This window comes from Fundulus heteroclitus, chromosome 1 (genome assembly GCF_011125445.2).
Source record: "Fundulus heteroclitus isolate FHET01 chromosome 1, MU-UCD_Fhet_4.1, whole genome shotgun sequence".
Taxonomy (NCBI): domain Eukaryota; kingdom Metazoa; phylum Chordata; class Actinopteri; order Cyprinodontiformes; family Fundulidae; genus Fundulus; species Fundulus heteroclitus.
Genome location: NC_046361.1, coordinates 43,950,994 through 43,969,269, shown reverse-complemented (window position 1 = coordinate 43,969,269; position 18,276 = coordinate 43,950,994). Strand labels below are relative to the sequence as shown.

The window sequence follows — 18,276 nt, the reverse complement described above, 5'->3', positions numbered from 1 at the left end:
ATCAGGGTCTATTTCTCTCACTCTGCTGATTTCTACTGTTCTCCAGTTTTGCATTGCATTGAAATAACTGTTGTCATTTCTGCTTTAATTTTCTGTTCTCTCTCTTTTCTCTTCATAGTAGGTACACCTGGTCTGGCGTTCTGTTAACTGTGGCATCATCCAAGGAAGACAGATCACCCGCTACTACCATCTAATGTAGAACAGATTACTGGATCAATGTGTGCTTCTGTGCTTTTTTTGTCTCTTGTTGGTCATCTGCCTCGACCGACTGGGGCTTAGAGAAGACAGAGCAGAGACACGTTTATACTGAGTCTGGTTGTGCTGGAGGTTTTTCCTTCCCGCTAATGGGTGGTTTTTCTCTCCACTGTCGCTTCATGCATGCTCAGTATGAGGGATTGCTGCAAAGCCATCAACAATGCAGACGACTCTCCCTCTGGCTCTCTGTTCTCCAGGAGTGAATGCTGCTTGTCGGGACTTTGAAGCAATCAACTGGTTTCCTTATATAGGACATTTTTGACCAATCTGTATAATATGATTGATTTTGACTTTGTAAAGTGCCTCGAGATGACATGTTTCATGAATTGGCGCTATATAAATAAAATAAAATTGAATTGGATCAGAGTTGATCCATTTAGCCTTTTCTCTCCTAGATGAAGCCACTAAAGGAGCTAGTCTGCCTTTACCCTCTACCATAGAAAGTACTCCTAGATCAGCGCTTCTGGTTCTACTGCAGGTTCTCCTCCCCGTTAAAGGGGAGTTTTCCTCTCCACTGTTGCTCCATGCATGCTCAGTATGAGGGATTGCTGCAAAGTCAACAACTCAATGCCAGCAACTGTCCTCTGTGGCTCCATGTTCATCCAGGAGGATTTAACGCTGCAGGTCAGTGACTGGATGCAACCTGCTGGGTTTCCTGAGAGAGAAACTCAACCATTTGATAATTCGGATCGAACTGAAATGGATGTAATTAACCCGGATATGTCTGTAGGACTGAAGTATTTACCTGTCTAACAGGATCCATTTGGTTTGAGACGGTTCTGAATCGAGGCTCAACCCTGAAAAAAGAGCTCCTGTGGTGCATTAAAGCACACCTGGTTTATTTTAGTTAACATTAAATATTTTCTCTGAGATTTAATGATTTACTTCTTTAAACTTGGTTTTTGGTTTATTATGGTAGGCAGGAAGCAGCAGAGCGACTAGTTAAACTTGAGCTCTGCTTCCTGGTTTCTTCTCAGAACCAAGACTTGGTACGTCTGGGGAATGTCCATATATGGGCATGGCTTACCGCTGTCCAAATGTTGGAAATAGAACCAAATGGGATTGGATCAACAAACGCTGTTAAGATCTGGGGTCCGTTATTCGTATGTCGCTAACTCAGTTAGCTGGATTTGATTGTTGACGATTTGGCATGATCTTGGATCGTTTGGTTCTTCGAAACTCATCCTGGACTTGTCATAGCAACATGTGCGCCAGCTTAAACCTGCTCGAGAGCAGGCTTATTTCATTTAAACAGGATTAGATCGCAGCTTTATAAGCGGAGGAGATGGGAAGTCTGCTGTAGCCATGTCCATTTTTATGACAACAACCTGTTGCTGAAGGTGCAAGAATAATTTCAGAGCTTTTCGAATTAATCGCGTATTGCGATTAGAATCATTTAGCGCAGCGCGACAGTGTAATTGATTTTTCTTGGTGGCTGTTATAAACAGACAAACAGTGGTTTTCAAAAAGAGGAAAAAGTGCCTTTTTAAAATAAAGTATAATAATAAAAGGCTACCATTTTGTAGAATTTTCTTGTATTTCACTTTTACTTGTCCCCATCTTCTAGTGGGTCCTGTGGAGGCTCTGATATAAAAGAACAAAGTAAATGTGAAATTATTAAAATGCAAAAATTCATACTGTAGAAAGTGATAGAAACATCTACCATGGACAGTATTAATTTTAATTTTAATAATTAATTTTATTACGCATTAATTCGTCTGCTACTTTTTGCCAGCCCTCTCTTCTGGCTTTAGCAGACTTTGAGGTGTTACCTGTCGTTTTAATTAATGACTCAAATTAATCATAACCTTCCATTAAAGCTCGTGTTCTGCTTGGGAGAAAAACTGTGGGCGTTCTTTGTTCATGCTGAACAGCCAATAGCAGCGTTGCTGATCATTGTTTCTACTATCGATACATTTCCCCTTTTAAACAAACGCATGAACGCACAGTTATCTCAGATAACTCAATCCAGCCATACTAATCATAAACAACAGGTGTGTTCGAAGAACCCAATTAGCCGGATCATAATTAGCCGGATGAAATCATCTTGGATGTGTCATTTGATCTCGGATGTTTTAAGCAACGTACGAAGAACGGACCCCTGGTGTGCCGGGCTTTGCTCCACCTGTGGATCTGACTGCTGTGAATAGTGATCGATTGGTTGGGTCTGGTCGACCCATTGAAACAGAGAAAACCTTTAACCAGTTTATTCCCTAAAGTCCTTCAGCTTACAGAGTCACAACTACTGAGGTGGATAAGAAAAGGTTGAATTAAAGCACAGAAACACGTTAAATCACGACCAAAGCAAACCCGACCAGCTGCAGAAACCAAATTCTAACTTCTTAGAACCTCTCTGCGGTTTGTTCGTGCAGCTGAGCGGGGTTAGCCGTTAAACTTCAGGCGAGTTCACACGGTTCTGTTTTATTCCCTGTAAACCCAGAACCAGCGGTCTTTATTCGGATTCATTCTGCTTTCAAACATACAGGTTCTTGCTGAGGTGAGCTGCATCCATCTTTACTTTCACACAAACACATATAGAAAAAGCCCTCCTGACATTATCAGTGATGTCACTGCTGCACAGGGGGCAGCCATGTTTCAAGGCACTAATGTCATCAGAACAGGTAAAATCAGGTGGAAGCTCATCATCAGGGCGTCTGATTAGAGGTCGATAAGCAGGAAGTGATGCAATAATGAAAACGTACAAATTAAATTTCAGCAAAATGAATCGAGATCTCAGCTGCGGTCTGACTCCAGCGCTGGAAACGGCCAGCTGACGACCCGCTGGGGGTCCACCGTTCAGTCGACGGTTTCAGGTCGATCTGTTGACCAATAATCAATCAGTGAAGCAACAGACGAGCAGCGTTTGCTTCATAGATCAGATCAAGTCAAGAGGAACAGGAAGTCTGACAGGAAGTCCCCTACAGCCGACAGCGGTGTGATGGAACAGGTGGGTTTCTGAGATCAACTGTCAGCTCAGATCTGTGAGGCCGCACCGCTTTTATTAATCTGGACGGTCGTCTATGAGCAGCGATCAAATGGACCTCAGCTCCGCTTACACGAGCCACGTTCCCCTCAGGTGTTCATCAGGAGCGATTAGTCAGGCCATAGGTCGACCAATCTGCAGAGGCGTCTCCTCTCTACATCAGTCAGTGTGTCACAGTGGGACAGATGCGTGTGCACGTGTCCCTGCATGTGCACGCAGGCGCTCATGTGTGCAGCCAGGCGTGCTGCAGGCACTGCGCCGCCGTGGCCCGCCGCTCAGGCTCCATTTCCAACATGGTGAGCAGGAAGTCGCTGAACTGCGCAGCCTGATCCAGCGGCCACTCGTACTTCTCCAGCAGGACCTCGAACAGACCCCACGGCTTCAGGTTGGAGATGTGACGCAGCTCACCTGGGACAGGTAGGCAGGTAGAAACAGCAAATACACCTAATCAGAGTCTGAGCTGCATTAGCACGGCTCTCAGGTGAACATGCGGCGGCGTCTCACCTCTCCGGTTAAAGTATTCCCTGGAGTACCTGCCAGACAGAGCGAAGGGCACAGGCATGGGCCCGAGCAGCTCGATGATGTGAGCAATGTGATCTGAAATCAGAGAACACAAAGAACAGGTTCAGAAGATCCACCATGATGTTAGAAACGCCCTATAAATGTGTATAGAACCAGGCCCAGTGGGTACAGAAACTGATCCGGTTCTGAGCGGCTGCTTTACCTTCGTCTCTGGTATAGTCCTCTCCTGAATGAGGCTCGAACAGATAGTCTCCGGTGGCCAGCTCAAACGCCTGAAAGAGAAAAACGCCAGAGAGTCCGATGATCATCTGTTCACAGGCAGAACCAAGATGTGGTTCTACTCTATAACCTACAACGCTTAACCTCCTAACATGAAGGAACCTCTCCGACACGACAGCTCTACAAGTCACCCATTAAAAAGAGGCTCTAACTCCAGAACCTTAGCTGATGAGATGATGAATCAAGATGTACAAGGACAGTTTCTGCCGCTCCATCAGTTATTCTGCGGAGTTACCCAGTCGGTTTTGGTCTGAAACATGCAGTTCTGCTGAGCACCAGGTCTAACAGAACTAGAACCTGGTCCTAAACTGGATCAGAAGCCAGATCTGTCTGAAAGAGACCCGTCAGGCCCAATAAGAACTCTGATCCTGGTCAGCACCAGGATTCCTGTGTTGTGCTGGCAGCTGAGTGAGAACATTTTCTGCTCATTTTACCAGTGAGGAGCTTCTTTGGTCCTCACCTTTTCTGCACTAGGGGTCATTTTAGGACTAAGGTGTCGATTAGGTTTAGGTTCTGGTTATCTACTGGTAAAAGGTTATGGTTATCTACTGGTGAAGATAATGGTTATCTACTGGTAAAGGTTCTGGTTATCTACTGGTAAAGGTTATGGTTATCTACCGGTAAAGATAATGGTTATCTACTGGTGAAGATAATGGTTATCTACTGGTAAAGGTTCTGGTTATCTACTGGTGAAGGTTATGGTCATCTACCGGTAAAGGTTCTGGTTATCTACTGGTGAAGGTTATGGTTATCTACTGGTGAAGATAATGGTTATCTACTGGTAAAGGTTCTGGTTATCTACTGGTGAAGGTTATGGTTATCTACCGGTAAAGATAATGGTTATCTACTGGTAAAGGTTCTGGTTATCTACTGGTAAAGGTTCTGGTTATCTACTGGTGAAGGTTATGGTTATCTACTGGTAAAGGTTATGGTTATCTACTGGTGAAGATAATGGTTATCTACTGGTAAAGGTTCTGGTTATCTACTGGTGAAGGTTATGGTTATCTACCGGTAAAGATAATGGTTATCTACTGGTAAAGATAATGGTTATATACTGGTAAAAGTTATGGTTATCTACCGGTAAAGATAATGGTTATCTACTGGTAAAGGTTATGGTTATCTACCGGTAAAGATAATGGTTATATACTGGTAAAAGTTATGGTTATCTACTGGTGAAGGGTTAGAGTCAGGTTAGGCCATAAAAAGGGTTGAAAATGAATGGGAGTCAATGGGAGTTAAGGCACGGTCCTCAGTTAGTATTTAAATAAAGGATGTGTGTGTTTGTACCATGCAGGCAGTGCTCCAGATGTCTGCTGGCGGACCGTACTCGGCTCCAATCAGAACCTCCAGAGCTCGGTACTGCCTCGTCTGGATGTCCTCTGTGAAGTGTTTGTGCTGTTCAGCAGACACACACCAACAAGCAGAGAGGAAACCATCTGATTGGTCAAATCTGAAGACGAGCAGCAGAGGAAGAGGAGGAGGAGGAGGCGAAGGTGTCTCACCACCCAGCAGGCGTTTCCCAGATCAGCGATCTTCACCCGGAGCCGGTCGGCATTGTGAGGATCCAGAGGGTTGAGCACGAAGTCCGTAGAGCTGAACCCTGCAGAAACCAGAAGATTGGTCACAAACTCAGCCAATCAGTCCATATGCAGATGTGTGTCAGCATCTAGTCTGAAAGAGCAGAGTCCAGACTGGGCCTGATGCCACACAGGTTTTGGGTTGGGCTTTAAAGTTGCAACAAACTTTATTTCAATGATTATTAAACATCCGATAAGGCGAGCTTTGTCCGTTTTGTCTGTTTGTCCTTCATCTCCTCTCACTCACCCACATAAAATGTTAGCCAAACCAAACCTATTGTTGCAAAACAACCCAATCCAACCGGTACCATCAACACAGTCAAAGTTCTGCTTCAGAGTCCAGGTCCAACATTAAAAAACTCAGACAAAGAAAAGACTGTCTAAAGATCATCCGGAAAACTGGACCTCCGCCTCAATTAAAGTTGCAGCAAATGATCGTATTTCCAGCTGTCATTCATGCAACTACAAACAGCTGATGTTTTCTCACCATCTCGCCCACTCGAGTACCCCGACTGGGTGGAAAGAGCTGACTCAGATGTTGCTGACATCACTGAGCTGGAGAACCCCGATAGGCCGGAGGCGGGGCTGGAGAACCGTCCAAGGACGTGGTCATTACACCTGCCGTCCAACCAGGAGCTGCTGGACTCTGAGCTGGCTTTGTTATTGGCTGCGGAGTAGGAAGTGCTGCCGTTGACGGCTGAAGAACCTGAGAATGAAGAAACATTGTGTTGCGTTTTAGTTGCTGTAAGCGATTTTCCCGTCTCTGTGGATGAGACTAATTTACACAACAATACAAGTCATGATGCAACAATTCAGGAGCAGCTCAGGGACAAATGACGAGAAACGCTGCTAGGGTCATTATAGAATGTTTTTTACACTTTCTGGGTTTTCAACGGCACTAGTGGCTTGTTTTTCATACAGTAGACTGAAAGAAAAGGGGGTTTGAGAGAGGGGGAAGATATATGGCAAAGGGTCTCAGGCCGGAATTGAACCCGGGTCAGCCACGTCGATGACGAAGGCCTCCATATATGTGTCGTGCTCACTACCCCTGCACCAACGGGGTACGCACAGAGTGGGATTTAAACATTTATGCTGACATTGAAAGGGATAACCTAAATGTAACCTTTGAAGCCATCTCGCTGAAAACATTCACAGACATACTCCCTTTCTTCATACTCGAGTTTATTCTTAGCAGGTACAACGCTTCTGACACTGAACCTGGTTCTGCTGGAGGTTCTCCTCCCTGTTAAAGGGGAGTTTTCCTCTCCACTGTCGTTTCATGTATGCTCAGTATGAGGAATTGCTGCAAAGTCAGTGACTGAATTTAATGTTTCATTAACCTGAGAGAAAAGACATACAACTGTCCCAAAAATTAAAGAGATACTGGAACAACCTTTGACCATGTTCAGACCCGGCGGGGAGCTGAGACTCATTATTGTGGGAAATAAACCTGGAACACATTGAAAACCCACCAACTGACTCTCCAGGTAAAACAGGATACATTCTCTAAACAGCCTCGTTAGAACCAGACCAAACTAAACGATCAATGTTGAGCAAGTCCAACAGTCCGTTTTCACTCAGTGTGTATTAGAAGAACACTCACAGGTTGGATCTGCATCCTCAGGCTGCTGGAGACCTTCCTCCTCATCCATCCTCTGGAAACAAAACAAAGCACACATGTTCTTCTGCCTGCTTTCTGCATAAATCACTGTATTATCAGCGTAGTATGTATTTTTGCTCTAGTAGTTATGGAATACCACTATGTCTGTAGTAGGACAGTAGTACCTGTATATCAATGAGCCTTTCCTCTAGGAGCTTCTGTTGGCGCTTTGCCTTTCTTTTCAACTTTTTCTTTTTGTTTTTCGACAACTTCCCCAACTAGACACACACACACAAGTGAAGAGAGGCAGCGCCACAATACAGGTCAACGTCATTGGAACACAGATTTATTATTTCACAGAAACAAACTGCGTGTTAATTACTGGGCGGGGTAGGACTGTAGGTGAAACACCAGCGTGGTCATGTCACATCTGGGCAAGGCTCCTCTACTGCAGCGGCAGGGCAATGCCATTTCTATGATTGATGCGGGAAGTGCACACCGGAAGTCACTCCCAAAATATTTAGCGTTTTGCGTGATCGCTTGACTGTAACTCATGTTCATGACTTGAATAAAAGCTAAACAAAATTTAAAAAAATAAAAGTTGCTCCCAAAAATCGCTGGAAGTCAGTCCCAACCAGAAGTTAATGAAGTCATATAAAATCCACTGACCTCAAGTTTATTTATCCACCAATGTTAGGGGATACACCGCAGGCATTAAATTAGGTTTAGGTATAAAATCCATTGACCTTAGGGTTAGCTTTTGGTTTCTGCAAATTATAATGTCCAAAATCTCTGATGTGAATTTCTGGCATGGATTATAAAATTGGCGCCGCCCTGTGTCTGCAGTATGGTGTCTCTCCATCTGGGGCTGAAGGTGAAGTCTCCTAAAGTGTAATTTCCCTGATCGCCACTAGGCGGTGCTACAGCAGCTGGCTAGTTGGAAACCTCATGTGTGACGGAACGGTGGCCACGCACACTTTTTATAAAACTCTCAGGGAGTAACGTGCAGCCTTAATCCTACTGGAAACCTTGTCACTGGAACACTTTGTTTTTTTCATTGTGACGTAACCAATCAGAACACAGCAGGCATTACACCTGGGAACTCACCTCTTCATCCCTGGGAGCCGTGCTAACTAGAGACACACACACATGGAAGGAAATCATCAGGAAGAGAAGATGGAAACAGAAAGAAGAAACAGATCAGTTAGAAAAGGCAGACGAAGGGAAGACTGGAAACCACAGCTCTGAGTAACAGGAAACCCGCTCAACCAGAATCCACAGGGCCCAATAATCATGCAGACAGGCTTGCCAGGAGAAGAACTGGTATTTTCTTCTGAGATCTTATACGGACCTCCAGTCTCTACTGACCAATCAGTTGTTAGCTCCTCACCTGATGACCCTGAAGGGGGCGGGGCTCCAGCTCTCTGCCAGATGGTGGCTTCGGCTGCCAATCGTCGGATGTAAATGTCGTCTACAACCAGTAGGATGTTCTCTGGCTTGATGTCCGTATGGATGATCTTACACTTGGTGTGAAGGTAGTCGAGTCCCTGTAGCACCTGGAGGCACACAACCAGGTCTATGTCAGAAGTGGAGTCCTGGCAGGTCCTAATCACAGCATGATTGATGTCTATCACACAGCCAAGAAGTGCCAGCGGGTCAGAATCTGTCCCACAGCTCAACGACCGAGCCACTAAGGAACTGCAAACCAGTCTTAGAGGTAAAGGAGTCACACATAAGTCCAAGTCACAGCATGTTTGCTCGACATGTTTTGAGCGCCGTTACCTGTCGGATGATGGTCTTGACACAGACCAGAGGAAGTCCCATGTAATTTGATTTAATGATCCATTTTAATAACTGATGACCCAGAACCTCCAGAACCATACAGACATCTGGGAGAGGCTGAGGAAACTACAGGAACAGGTGGACACACAGGTGGAGACAGCCCGGGCACAGAGTGACTGCTCTTGGCGAAGGATACGAACTCCGTTGATACCGGAGATCTTGAAGTCATCAATGAGCTGGACGATGGTTTCTCTGTATGGGTCAGAGGGGTCGCTGTCCCTCACCTGGAGAGACACAGGTTACCTGAGCACTCCTGTAAGTGTTGCTGCTTAGAGACCAGGACGTCAGATACTCACACATCGGAGCAGCTTGATTTCATCCAAAGCCGTCTCAGTATAGTGAGGAGCACTCTTCACCACCTTCATGGCCACAAAGCGCTTCTTCCTGGAGAAAATCGCATTCAGAGTCTGAACCACTCCGACTGTGGAAGCGTGCGTCTTAAACACGGCGTGTTACTCACTGCAGGTCCCAGCAGAGCCACACGGTGGAAAAGTGTCCCCAGCCCAGCTTCCTGACCACATGGTACCGCCCGTTGAACAGGTCGCCGATCTTTACCGGGTAGTAGCCACCTGCAAGATTCAGACAACCCCCTGTGAGACTAGTCTACACACAACATGCATCCAGAAAGTATTCACACCTTGTCACCTTTTCAGAAAACACATAATTCTACACAAAATACCCAATAATGATCATTTTTAAGCATGAATAGCCTTTGCTTGATACTTTTTTTAAGCACCTTGTGCCACAAAGCACTGATTGTAAAGTGAATTAGCAACGCGTGGCTTTCTGGACGGTTCTCTTACGTCCACAGGGGAAAAAGTGAGCAGCGCCTTAGTGAACATGGGTTCTCGGTCATGTCTCTAAATACCCAGTGGGGTCGGGCAGACAGATCTAGGGATGGTTCTGGTGGTTCCAAAGTTCTTCCTTTCCCAAATCATGAGACCAAAGTGCATTTCAGGGCCTTCATTGTTGCCCAAATGTGTTTGTCCTGCTTCAGTGATCCTTGCCTTTCACAATCCAGTCTTGGAGGTCTTTGAACGATTACTGCTCTGATATGGACTTGCACCTGTGGAGCCTTTCATGGACATCTGTCTTCCACTTTAAGATCATGGTCAGTCAACTGAATTTACCTTTGGTGTACTCCTTTGGAAAAATTAAGCACAAAATGGGGACACACTCACCTTTACAATAATCTGAAGGATCTTCCTGCTCTTCATCATCTGAGCCAAGCAACTGAGCAGGAGGCGGGGTTAACTCTAGAGGAGGTGGAGTCAGCTCTAAAGGAGACGGAGTCTGATGTGGAGGTGGCATAGTTAACTGGGATGTGGCAGATAACGTCATGGGAGGGAAGCTGAATGGAGATTCCAGGGAGCAGAGGAGAGAGGAGGAGGAGCACAGAGGATGGGAAGAAACACTGGAAGTAAACGTCACCGAGGTCAGGAGAAAGGGGTCTGAGTGGGCGGGGCTTAATGTAGCAGTGGGAGGAGCTTTGACTGTGTTCGGTGCAAAGATTGCAGTAGATTCAGAGGTAATGCTATGAGGTGAGGTTAGAGGCGCTTGGAAGAACTCTGTTAGACCATGTGCAGTTCTACAAGGAAGTACTGAAGCATTCTGGGTTATGTTGTTAACATTTGGTGGAGACTTGCTGAGACTTTGTCCAAGACTTTCTAAAGTGGCAGGTGATTTGCTAGGACACAGGGAATTGCTGAGGGTAATTTCAGGAGGCATTTTAGTTCCTACTGGAGCATTATTGATGTCTAAAGTGGGTGGGGTTGTCTGGTTTGGACTCTGGGGACGCAATAACTGGGTTATCTGCTGGAGGCTTTGGCGAGGCTGTGAGTGGGTGATCTGGTTTGGAATCTGTGACTGTGCTGACGGCTGGGGGCTCTGGGGACGGGGTGAATGTGGTGACTGGGCGGTCTTGTGGGGACTCTGGGGACGGGGTGAATGGGTTGTCTGGTGGGGGCTCTGGGGACGGGGTGACTGGGTGGTCTGGTGGGGGCTCTGGGGACGGGGTGACTGGGCGGTCTTGTGGGGGCTCTGGGGACGGGGTGACTGGGTTGTCTGGTGGGGGCTCTGGGGACGGGGTGACTGGGCGGTCTTGTGGGGGCTCTGGGGACGGGGTGACTGGGTGGTCTGGTGCGGGCTCTGGGGACGGGGTGAATGTGGTGACTGGGTTGTCTGGTGGGGGCTCTGGGGACGGGGAGATTGGGTTTTCTGGTGGTGGTTGGGAGGAGGATGTGTGATCTGGTTTGGAATCTGGGAACTCAGATTTTTCTGGGGACTTTGGGAACAGGGTGACTGAGTTTGAATGCCTGTCTTGGGGGATAATGTGTCAGGCTCTGGTAGGCCCTCAGGATCTTCCCCAGCATTTGTAGCACATTCTGGGGGAAGCAGGTCTTTGTGGGGGTCACTCTCCAGTGGTATTTGGAGGGGAGTACCATCAGTCTTCAGAAAATCACAGCCCTCTTCAGGCCTGAAACAGGAAGAGAGAGTGGAAAACAATTTCAGATAATTTTTGCAACCTTTATTTTTATGAGCAGATCATCAAAAATAAAAAAAAGACTTATGGTCTGAAAAATACGGTAGTCTTACTTTTCATTTAGTTAAAAGAATAGCTGGCTATCAAGCCAATGTTTGACTCGATCTTTGCACAGTCTGAAATAAAGCAGCTGCTAAAAAGATGGCAAATGTATTAATTAATGAATTAGATAACGACATCAACAACAGTGTGACAGCGTGATGCAGTCCTTTAAGTGAGCGAGCTCCAGGTACCTCATGAGGAAATGTTTGAGGATGTCGAGCTGAAGAAAAACAGAGCAGGGAAAGAGGAGCCTTCAAACATCTCCATCGCTGACAAGGACCAAACCAAAGTATAGATGAATGCAGCCTTGCTTGTCAACAACAGATGGTGTAATCTGGACAAGCCTCTGTTAAATATTGTTCCTATAGCCCAGACATTGGCAACAGCTCTAGATTCCCATCCTATTGTCTACAAAGGGTGTTATTGTGGTAGCAGTAAACATCTCTCCATCATCTTTTCCAAACTCTGCACAGGACATCACTGACTTCCATGGTTGTCTACTACCGACTACACCCTGATGCATAGTGATATCTGAAGATTTCAGCCACGCCTCGCTCTCCTTTATAACGCCAATGGTCAACAGCTGGTCTCTACCAGAGAAAGGTCTTTGATGTAAACATCGGGGATACATGTAGCTCCACTGCAAGGCGTCCATTTGGCAAGACTCTCATCTGGTCTTTCCCTGCTCTACGGGTAAATATTTTATTGGCAACAGGTGAGGAAAACCACCGTTATGAGGTCGTCACAGAAAGCCGGAGAGAGGGGATGTTTAAAAGCTTCAGAAGCACTGAGTGAGCCACATGGAGGAGAAATCAGCGCTCAGTGTGTAGCAGACTGTAGAACCCAGAACATCGCCTTCATAACACCATAATAATAATAATAATAATTGAACTTTATGGAGAAATTCACTTCTGCTTTTAACCCATCCCCTTGGGGAGCAGTGGGCTGCCATGTGCGGCGCCTTGGGAGCAATCAGGGGTTAAGGGTCTTGCTCAGGGACCCAGAGTGCAGGCAGTGGGAATCGAACCGGGTACTTGCATCCTTCTGAGTGCAAGCGCGCTGCTCTAACCACTAGACCAGCACTCCCCCATTAACCACCGTAACTTTTTTAAAAGAGTGTATCGTTTATATCGAGTCTATGTGGAGCTAGACTTGTACTTTCATGTATTCCAGTAGGTTATTTTCTCAGCCATGTCTCATATTTACAGCTCTTTGATAACAAATGTGAGACGTTTGGGATGAAGCTTTGATTCAGAGAAGCCTTGTTATAATTACATATAGAGATAAATATATTAGAATTCATCCTAAATATATCACGGTATTATTTTATAGTATCGCCCAGCCCTAACAGCAACAACAGAGTATGTTCAGTCAAAAGCGTCTTCAGGTCAGCTCTATCAGGGAGTTCCTGATATTATTAGATATAGACGGCTGCTACAACATCTGATTCCTGCTGGGAAAAAAATACTTTATTTGCTCAAAGTTTCATTTTAAATGTCTGAGATCCAGCCCTGACTTTTAATGCGCTCTGCAGCCAATCAGCTGGGGACATTGAACTGATCTAGTCCAGCAGGAGGAGCTACTGGAAATATCCAATCATTTTCATCCAGACTCTATACAAAGTATTTAATTTCTGATTTCACGCATGTCAGTTTTTGGATTCTTCAAGAACCTGTAGTTAGGTGGGTGGGTTTGACAACGATAAATTCAGATTAGTCATGTCTGACAACACCCAAAACTGCCAGTATTGTCAGGATTGTTACTTTAACTATTTTCTCCACTGTTGGTTTCTTGAGATCATCAATAAATATCAACAAATTAAAAATATGATTCCATACAGCTACTGTGTGAAGTTTAGGGATAGAAATTACATTCTTTATGCAACTAGTGTCCTGATGAAATGTATTTCGAATCGTTTTAATATGTTACATTATTAATAATGTTTATTAAGGACAGTATTTGTGTTCATTGGGCTATAATTGACATGGAGTCACAGCCACACAGATGCTTAAAAAGATCACAAGAAGCTGTAGTATCGTCACTTTCATTGTCATCAGTACCACAATATATGAAGATACGTCCATGTTGTCCACCCCTGGATAGGAACAACCACAGCCAACAGGTAGAACCCACTGACCAGGAACAACAGGAACACCGTCAGTTTGCCTGATTGAAGTTCAGTCTGGTTCCACGTCTGACGTCACTGAGCCACACTGAGCGCGCTCAGTCTGCTCCTGCCTGGGAACAATGTGTGGCATGATGTTGGGCTAACCTGCAGCTGATGGTCTTCATTGGCGAGTACTAAAAACAGCCGCTGATGATGTCACAGAGAGCAGGGCGTCTGCAGCTCATGTAACAGCCGCACTGAGCGCGCTCAGTCTATTTCAGAGCTGCTGAGGTCACGCTCGGACATGTCACACGGAGCTGCTGCAGCCGTATCAGGACCCGGGTTCTGGTTCTATTTGTGGCTCAGTGTGTCTGCGGGTCACTGAACCTGGGTGGGTCAGGGTGCGGTTACAATGAGCTGACCCGGTTCTGTGCGACTATCACCGGCAAGAAAAACATTCAGAACCAGAAAGACAAAGGGAAGCCCACGGACACCGACAGCTGCAGAGCCGCCTTCCCTCATCTTACCCTCGCTCAGACACAAACGCCTGCATCTGATAAGCCCCGCCCTCTCCACACACATCACTTCCTGTTGGCCCCCCTCAGTGTGTGTGATCTGGGTTCTCACCGGCTGTCGTCAGCTCGCACTCGCCGATGCTTTTTGCCTCGCCGTCGTTTCTTGCTTGTAGGGGCGGAGCTTCCGACAGCAGCTGCAGGAAGGAACGTCGCAGTCAGAGAGAAGACCTCCGAGTCAGAATCAGAACATGCTTACTGCAGGGTCTGGAGATAACCTTCTGATCAGCCAATTCCAGACTTAAATTCAGACCGTGAACCTTTTATCAGATACAAGCTGCACTTTAGAGCTGGCCAACAACCCACTGGGTGACTGCACCATTCCCAGCAGCTGAGCTCCAATGTCTCAGTCAGCGGTTCTAACAACAAATTCAGAAAACCTAAAGACGGCTGTCCTCCGTCCGAACTGTAGTAATACTAGACGGTTGGTGGTTAAACTACCCAGCCTGTTTGGAGTTAAACTACCCAGCCTGTTTGGAGTTAAACTACCCAGCCTGTTTTAGTTTAACTTACCCAGCCTGTTTGGAGTTAAACTACCCAGCCTGTTTTAGTTTAACTTACCCAGCCTGTTTGGAGTTAAACTACCCAGCCTGCTTGGAGTTAAACTACCCAGTCTGTTTTAGTTTAAGTTACCCAGCCTGTCTGGAGTTAAACTACCCAGCCTGTTTTAGTTTAACTTACCCAGCCTGTTTGGAGTTAAACTACCCAGCCTGTTTTAGTTTAACTTACCCAGCCTGTTTGGAGTTAAACTACCCAGCCTGTCTGGAGTTAAACTACCCAGCCTGTCTGGAGTTAAACTACCCAGCCTGTTTTAGTTTAACTTACCCAGCCTGTTTGGAGTTAAACTACCCAGCCTGTTTTAGTTTAACTTACCCAGCCTGTTTGGAGTTAAACTACCCAGCCTGTTTTAGTTTTAGTTACCCAGCCTGTCTGGAGTTCAACTACCCAGCCTGTTTGGAGTTAAACTACCCAGCCTGTCTGGAGTTAAACTACCCAGCCTGTTTGGAGTTAAACTACCCAGCCTGTTTTAGTTTAACTTACCCAGCCTGTTTGGAGTTAAACTACCCAGCCTGTTTTAGTTTAACTTACCCAGACTGTTTGGAGTTAAACTACCCAGCCTGTTTTAGTTTTAGTTACCCAGCCTGTTTGGAGTTAAACTACCCAGCCTGTCTGGAGTTCAACTACCCAGCCTGTTTGGAGTTAAACTACCCAGCCTGTCTGGAGTTAAACTACCCAGCCTGTTTGGAGTTAAACTACCCAGCCTGTTTTAGTTTAAGTTACCCAGCCTGTTTGGAGTTAAACTACCCAGCCTGTTTGGAGTTAAACTACCCAGCCTGTCTGGAGTTAAACTACCCAGCCTGTTTGGAGTTAAACTACCCAGCCTGTTTTAGTTTAACTTACCCAGCCTGTTTGGAGTTAAACTACCCAGCCTGTTTGGAGTTAAACTACCCAGCCTGTCTGGAGTTAAACTACCCAGCCTGTTTGGAGTTAAACTACCCAGCCTGTTTGGAGTTAAACTACCCAGCCTGTTTTAGTTTAAGTTACCCAGCCTGTTTGGAGTTAAACTACCCAGCCTGTTTTAGTTTAAGTTACCCAGCCTGTTTGGAGTTAAACTACCCAGCCTGTTTGGTGTTAAACTACCCAGCATTTTTGGAGTTAAACTACCCAGCCTGTTTTAGTTTAAGTTACCCAGCCTGTTTGGAGTTAAACTACCCAGCCTGTCTGGAGTTAAACTACCCAGCCTGTTTTAGTTTAACTTACCCAGTCTGTCTGGAGTTAAACTACCCAGCCTGTCTGGAGTTAAACTACCCAGCCTGTTTTAGTTTAACTTACCCAGCCTGTCTGGAGTTAAACTACCCAGCCTGTCTGGAGTTAAACTACCCAGCCTGTTTTAGTTTAAGTTACCCAGCCTGTCTGGAGTTAAACTACCCAGCCTGTTTGGAGTTAAACTACCCAGCCTGTTTTAGTTTAAGTTACCCAGCCTGTTTGGAGTTAAACTACCCAGCCTGTTTTAGTTTAACTTACCCAGCCTGTCTGGAGTTAAACTACCCAGCATTTTTGGGGTTAAACTACCCAGCCTGTTAACCAGACTTGGACAACTACAAACTAACCTAGCCTGTCCAGGTTTAAACTACACAATAGGTTTGTGATTTAAGTAATTGCAGTTTTAGATTAAACTAACCAGATTGTATGGAGTTAAACTGACCGACTGGTCCGGTTCACATCTAACCAGAAGGTGTCGGGTTAAACCAGACGTCATCTGAGATTAAACTAGCCAGACGGTTCTGGATTATCTCTGGATAACAGCCATCAGATGACGCCAGCGCACAGAGGTGGGTCTTCAGAGCAGATTAAAGGTGCACAGAAGAACGCAAGAACTTTTAAATGTTCTAGATTCAATTCAACAATTTGATACTAACTGCAGCAAAGGTAAAACAGCAGGAAACAACTGATCCGGACCGAAACCGGGTCATCTCTGGATCAGCGGATCTAAACTGAATAAAACCGCTCTTTAATCGAGCCTGCCTGGTCTCAGAGTCACCGGTACCGGTACCCGGTAACTCTCACACATACATAGCGGTACCAGCCCCCGGACCGGGCCGGGCCTTGTTTACCTATCAGCATGTCCGGTTCCTGTCTTTAAGCCGAACCGGTTCACAGGCAGAACCCTTTGTGACAGCCGAGCAGCACCGGGACCAGGGCCTGAAACGCAGAGGTGGTCCACCGATCCTCCGGTGCGGACGGAACCAGACCGCGGCCTGCCGGTCAGTAGACGGTTCGGCTCTATTAGCTCTGGTAGCTTTCCTGCTGGTTCCGAGTCGGACTCCGATATGTGGACCGGCTGAAACCCGGTTCTCTCTCGGCTTCTGGACCGGCTCGGTTCGGTTGATGTGGGCGTGTAGCACGTGCTGGCTCGGTTCTGTCCTGAACGAATTCAACAGCTGCTCGGTTTGACACCGGACACCCGGCTCTGCGCATGCGCACTGACCTGGCACGCTGGACCGGCAGGGCCGGATGTGGAGGAGCTGGGAGCAGGGGCCATAGATCTATTACACCTAGATCCTAGATCCTAGATCAGCATCAGGCCAAGCCAGGGTCAGCAACATTTCCAACCCTAGGAGCCATTTCTACCCCTGGTCCAGCTAAACTAATTTTGTTTAGAGCGACAAAAGTTCAATTCAATTCAATTAAATTTTATTTATATAGCGCCAATTCATTAAACATGTCATCTCAAGGCTCTTTACAAAGTCAAATTCAATCATATTATACAGATTGGGTCAGATTATACAGATTGGTCAAACATTTCCTATATAAGGAAACCAGTTCATTGCATCAAAGTCCCGACAAGCAGCATTCACTCCTGGAGAAGCGTAGAGCCACAGGAAGAGTCATCTGCATTGTCCATGGCTTTGCTGCAATCCCTCATAAGATAACATAAGATAAGTTTTATTGATCTCACATTGGAGAAATTCACTTGTCACACATCGGTTTAGTGATCAAAAGAAGCTGCATAAGGTATAGACAGTCTGTTCACATATATATATACAATGTATCCAAAAATTAAAAATAAAAATACAAAGGAAATAAAGCAGAGATTTAAGATGACTTATGTACATTCAGGGTGGTTTATATACAAATGGATTGACGTTGTTCATTAAAGTGGTACCAGGTAAGGAACAACAGTGAGGTAGTGAGATAACTATGCAGCTGAAGTCACTTATTTAACAGGATTATTGCACAGGGTATTGCATACTGAGCAAGCATGAAGCAACAGTGGGAAGAAAAACTCCCCTTTAATAGGGAGGAGAACCTCCAGCAGAACCAGAACCAGGCTCAGTGTGAACGCTCATCTGCCTCCACCCACTGGGGCTTAGAGAAGACAGAGCAGAGACACAGAAAGCTCAGAAGCTCACATTGACCCAGGAGTACTTTCTATGGTAGAGAAGACAGAGCA

General features: G+C 46.0%; 1 protein-coding gene and 1 long non-coding RNA gene across 2 annotated transcripts; one reads left to right on the top strand and one right to left on the bottom strand.

Annotated features, from left to right (window-relative positions):
• Positions 1–2,447: 2,447 nt before the first annotated feature.
• On the bottom strand, positions 2,448–17,310 carry srpk3 (SRSF protein kinase 3). Its single transcript, XM_036143982.1, has 17 exons — positions 16,937–17,310; positions 14,377–14,458; positions 10,240–11,534; positions 9,519–9,627; positions 9,355–9,442; positions 9,195–9,282; positions 8,999–9,105; positions 8,607–8,772; positions 8,324–8,349; positions 7,402–7,494; positions 7,220–7,271; positions 6,104–6,322; positions 5,542–5,639; positions 5,327–5,434; positions 3,963–4,032; positions 3,743–3,835; positions 2,448–3,646 (listed from the first exon to the last, which is right to left on the bottom strand). The coding sequence occupies exons 1-17, from the start codon at positions 16,944–16,946 to the stop codon at positions 3,462–3,464; spliced, it is 2,889 nt and encodes a 962-aa protein (XP_035999875.1). The 5' UTR covers positions 16,947–17,310; the 3' UTR covers positions 2,448–3,461.
• On the top strand, positions 4,027–5,818 carry LOC118564810. Its single transcript, XR_004932049.1, has 2 exons — positions 4,027–4,895; positions 4,965–5,818. It is a non-coding gene; the product is annotated as an uncharacterized LOC118564810 (long non-coding RNA).
• Positions 17,311–18,276: the final 966 nt, after the last annotated feature.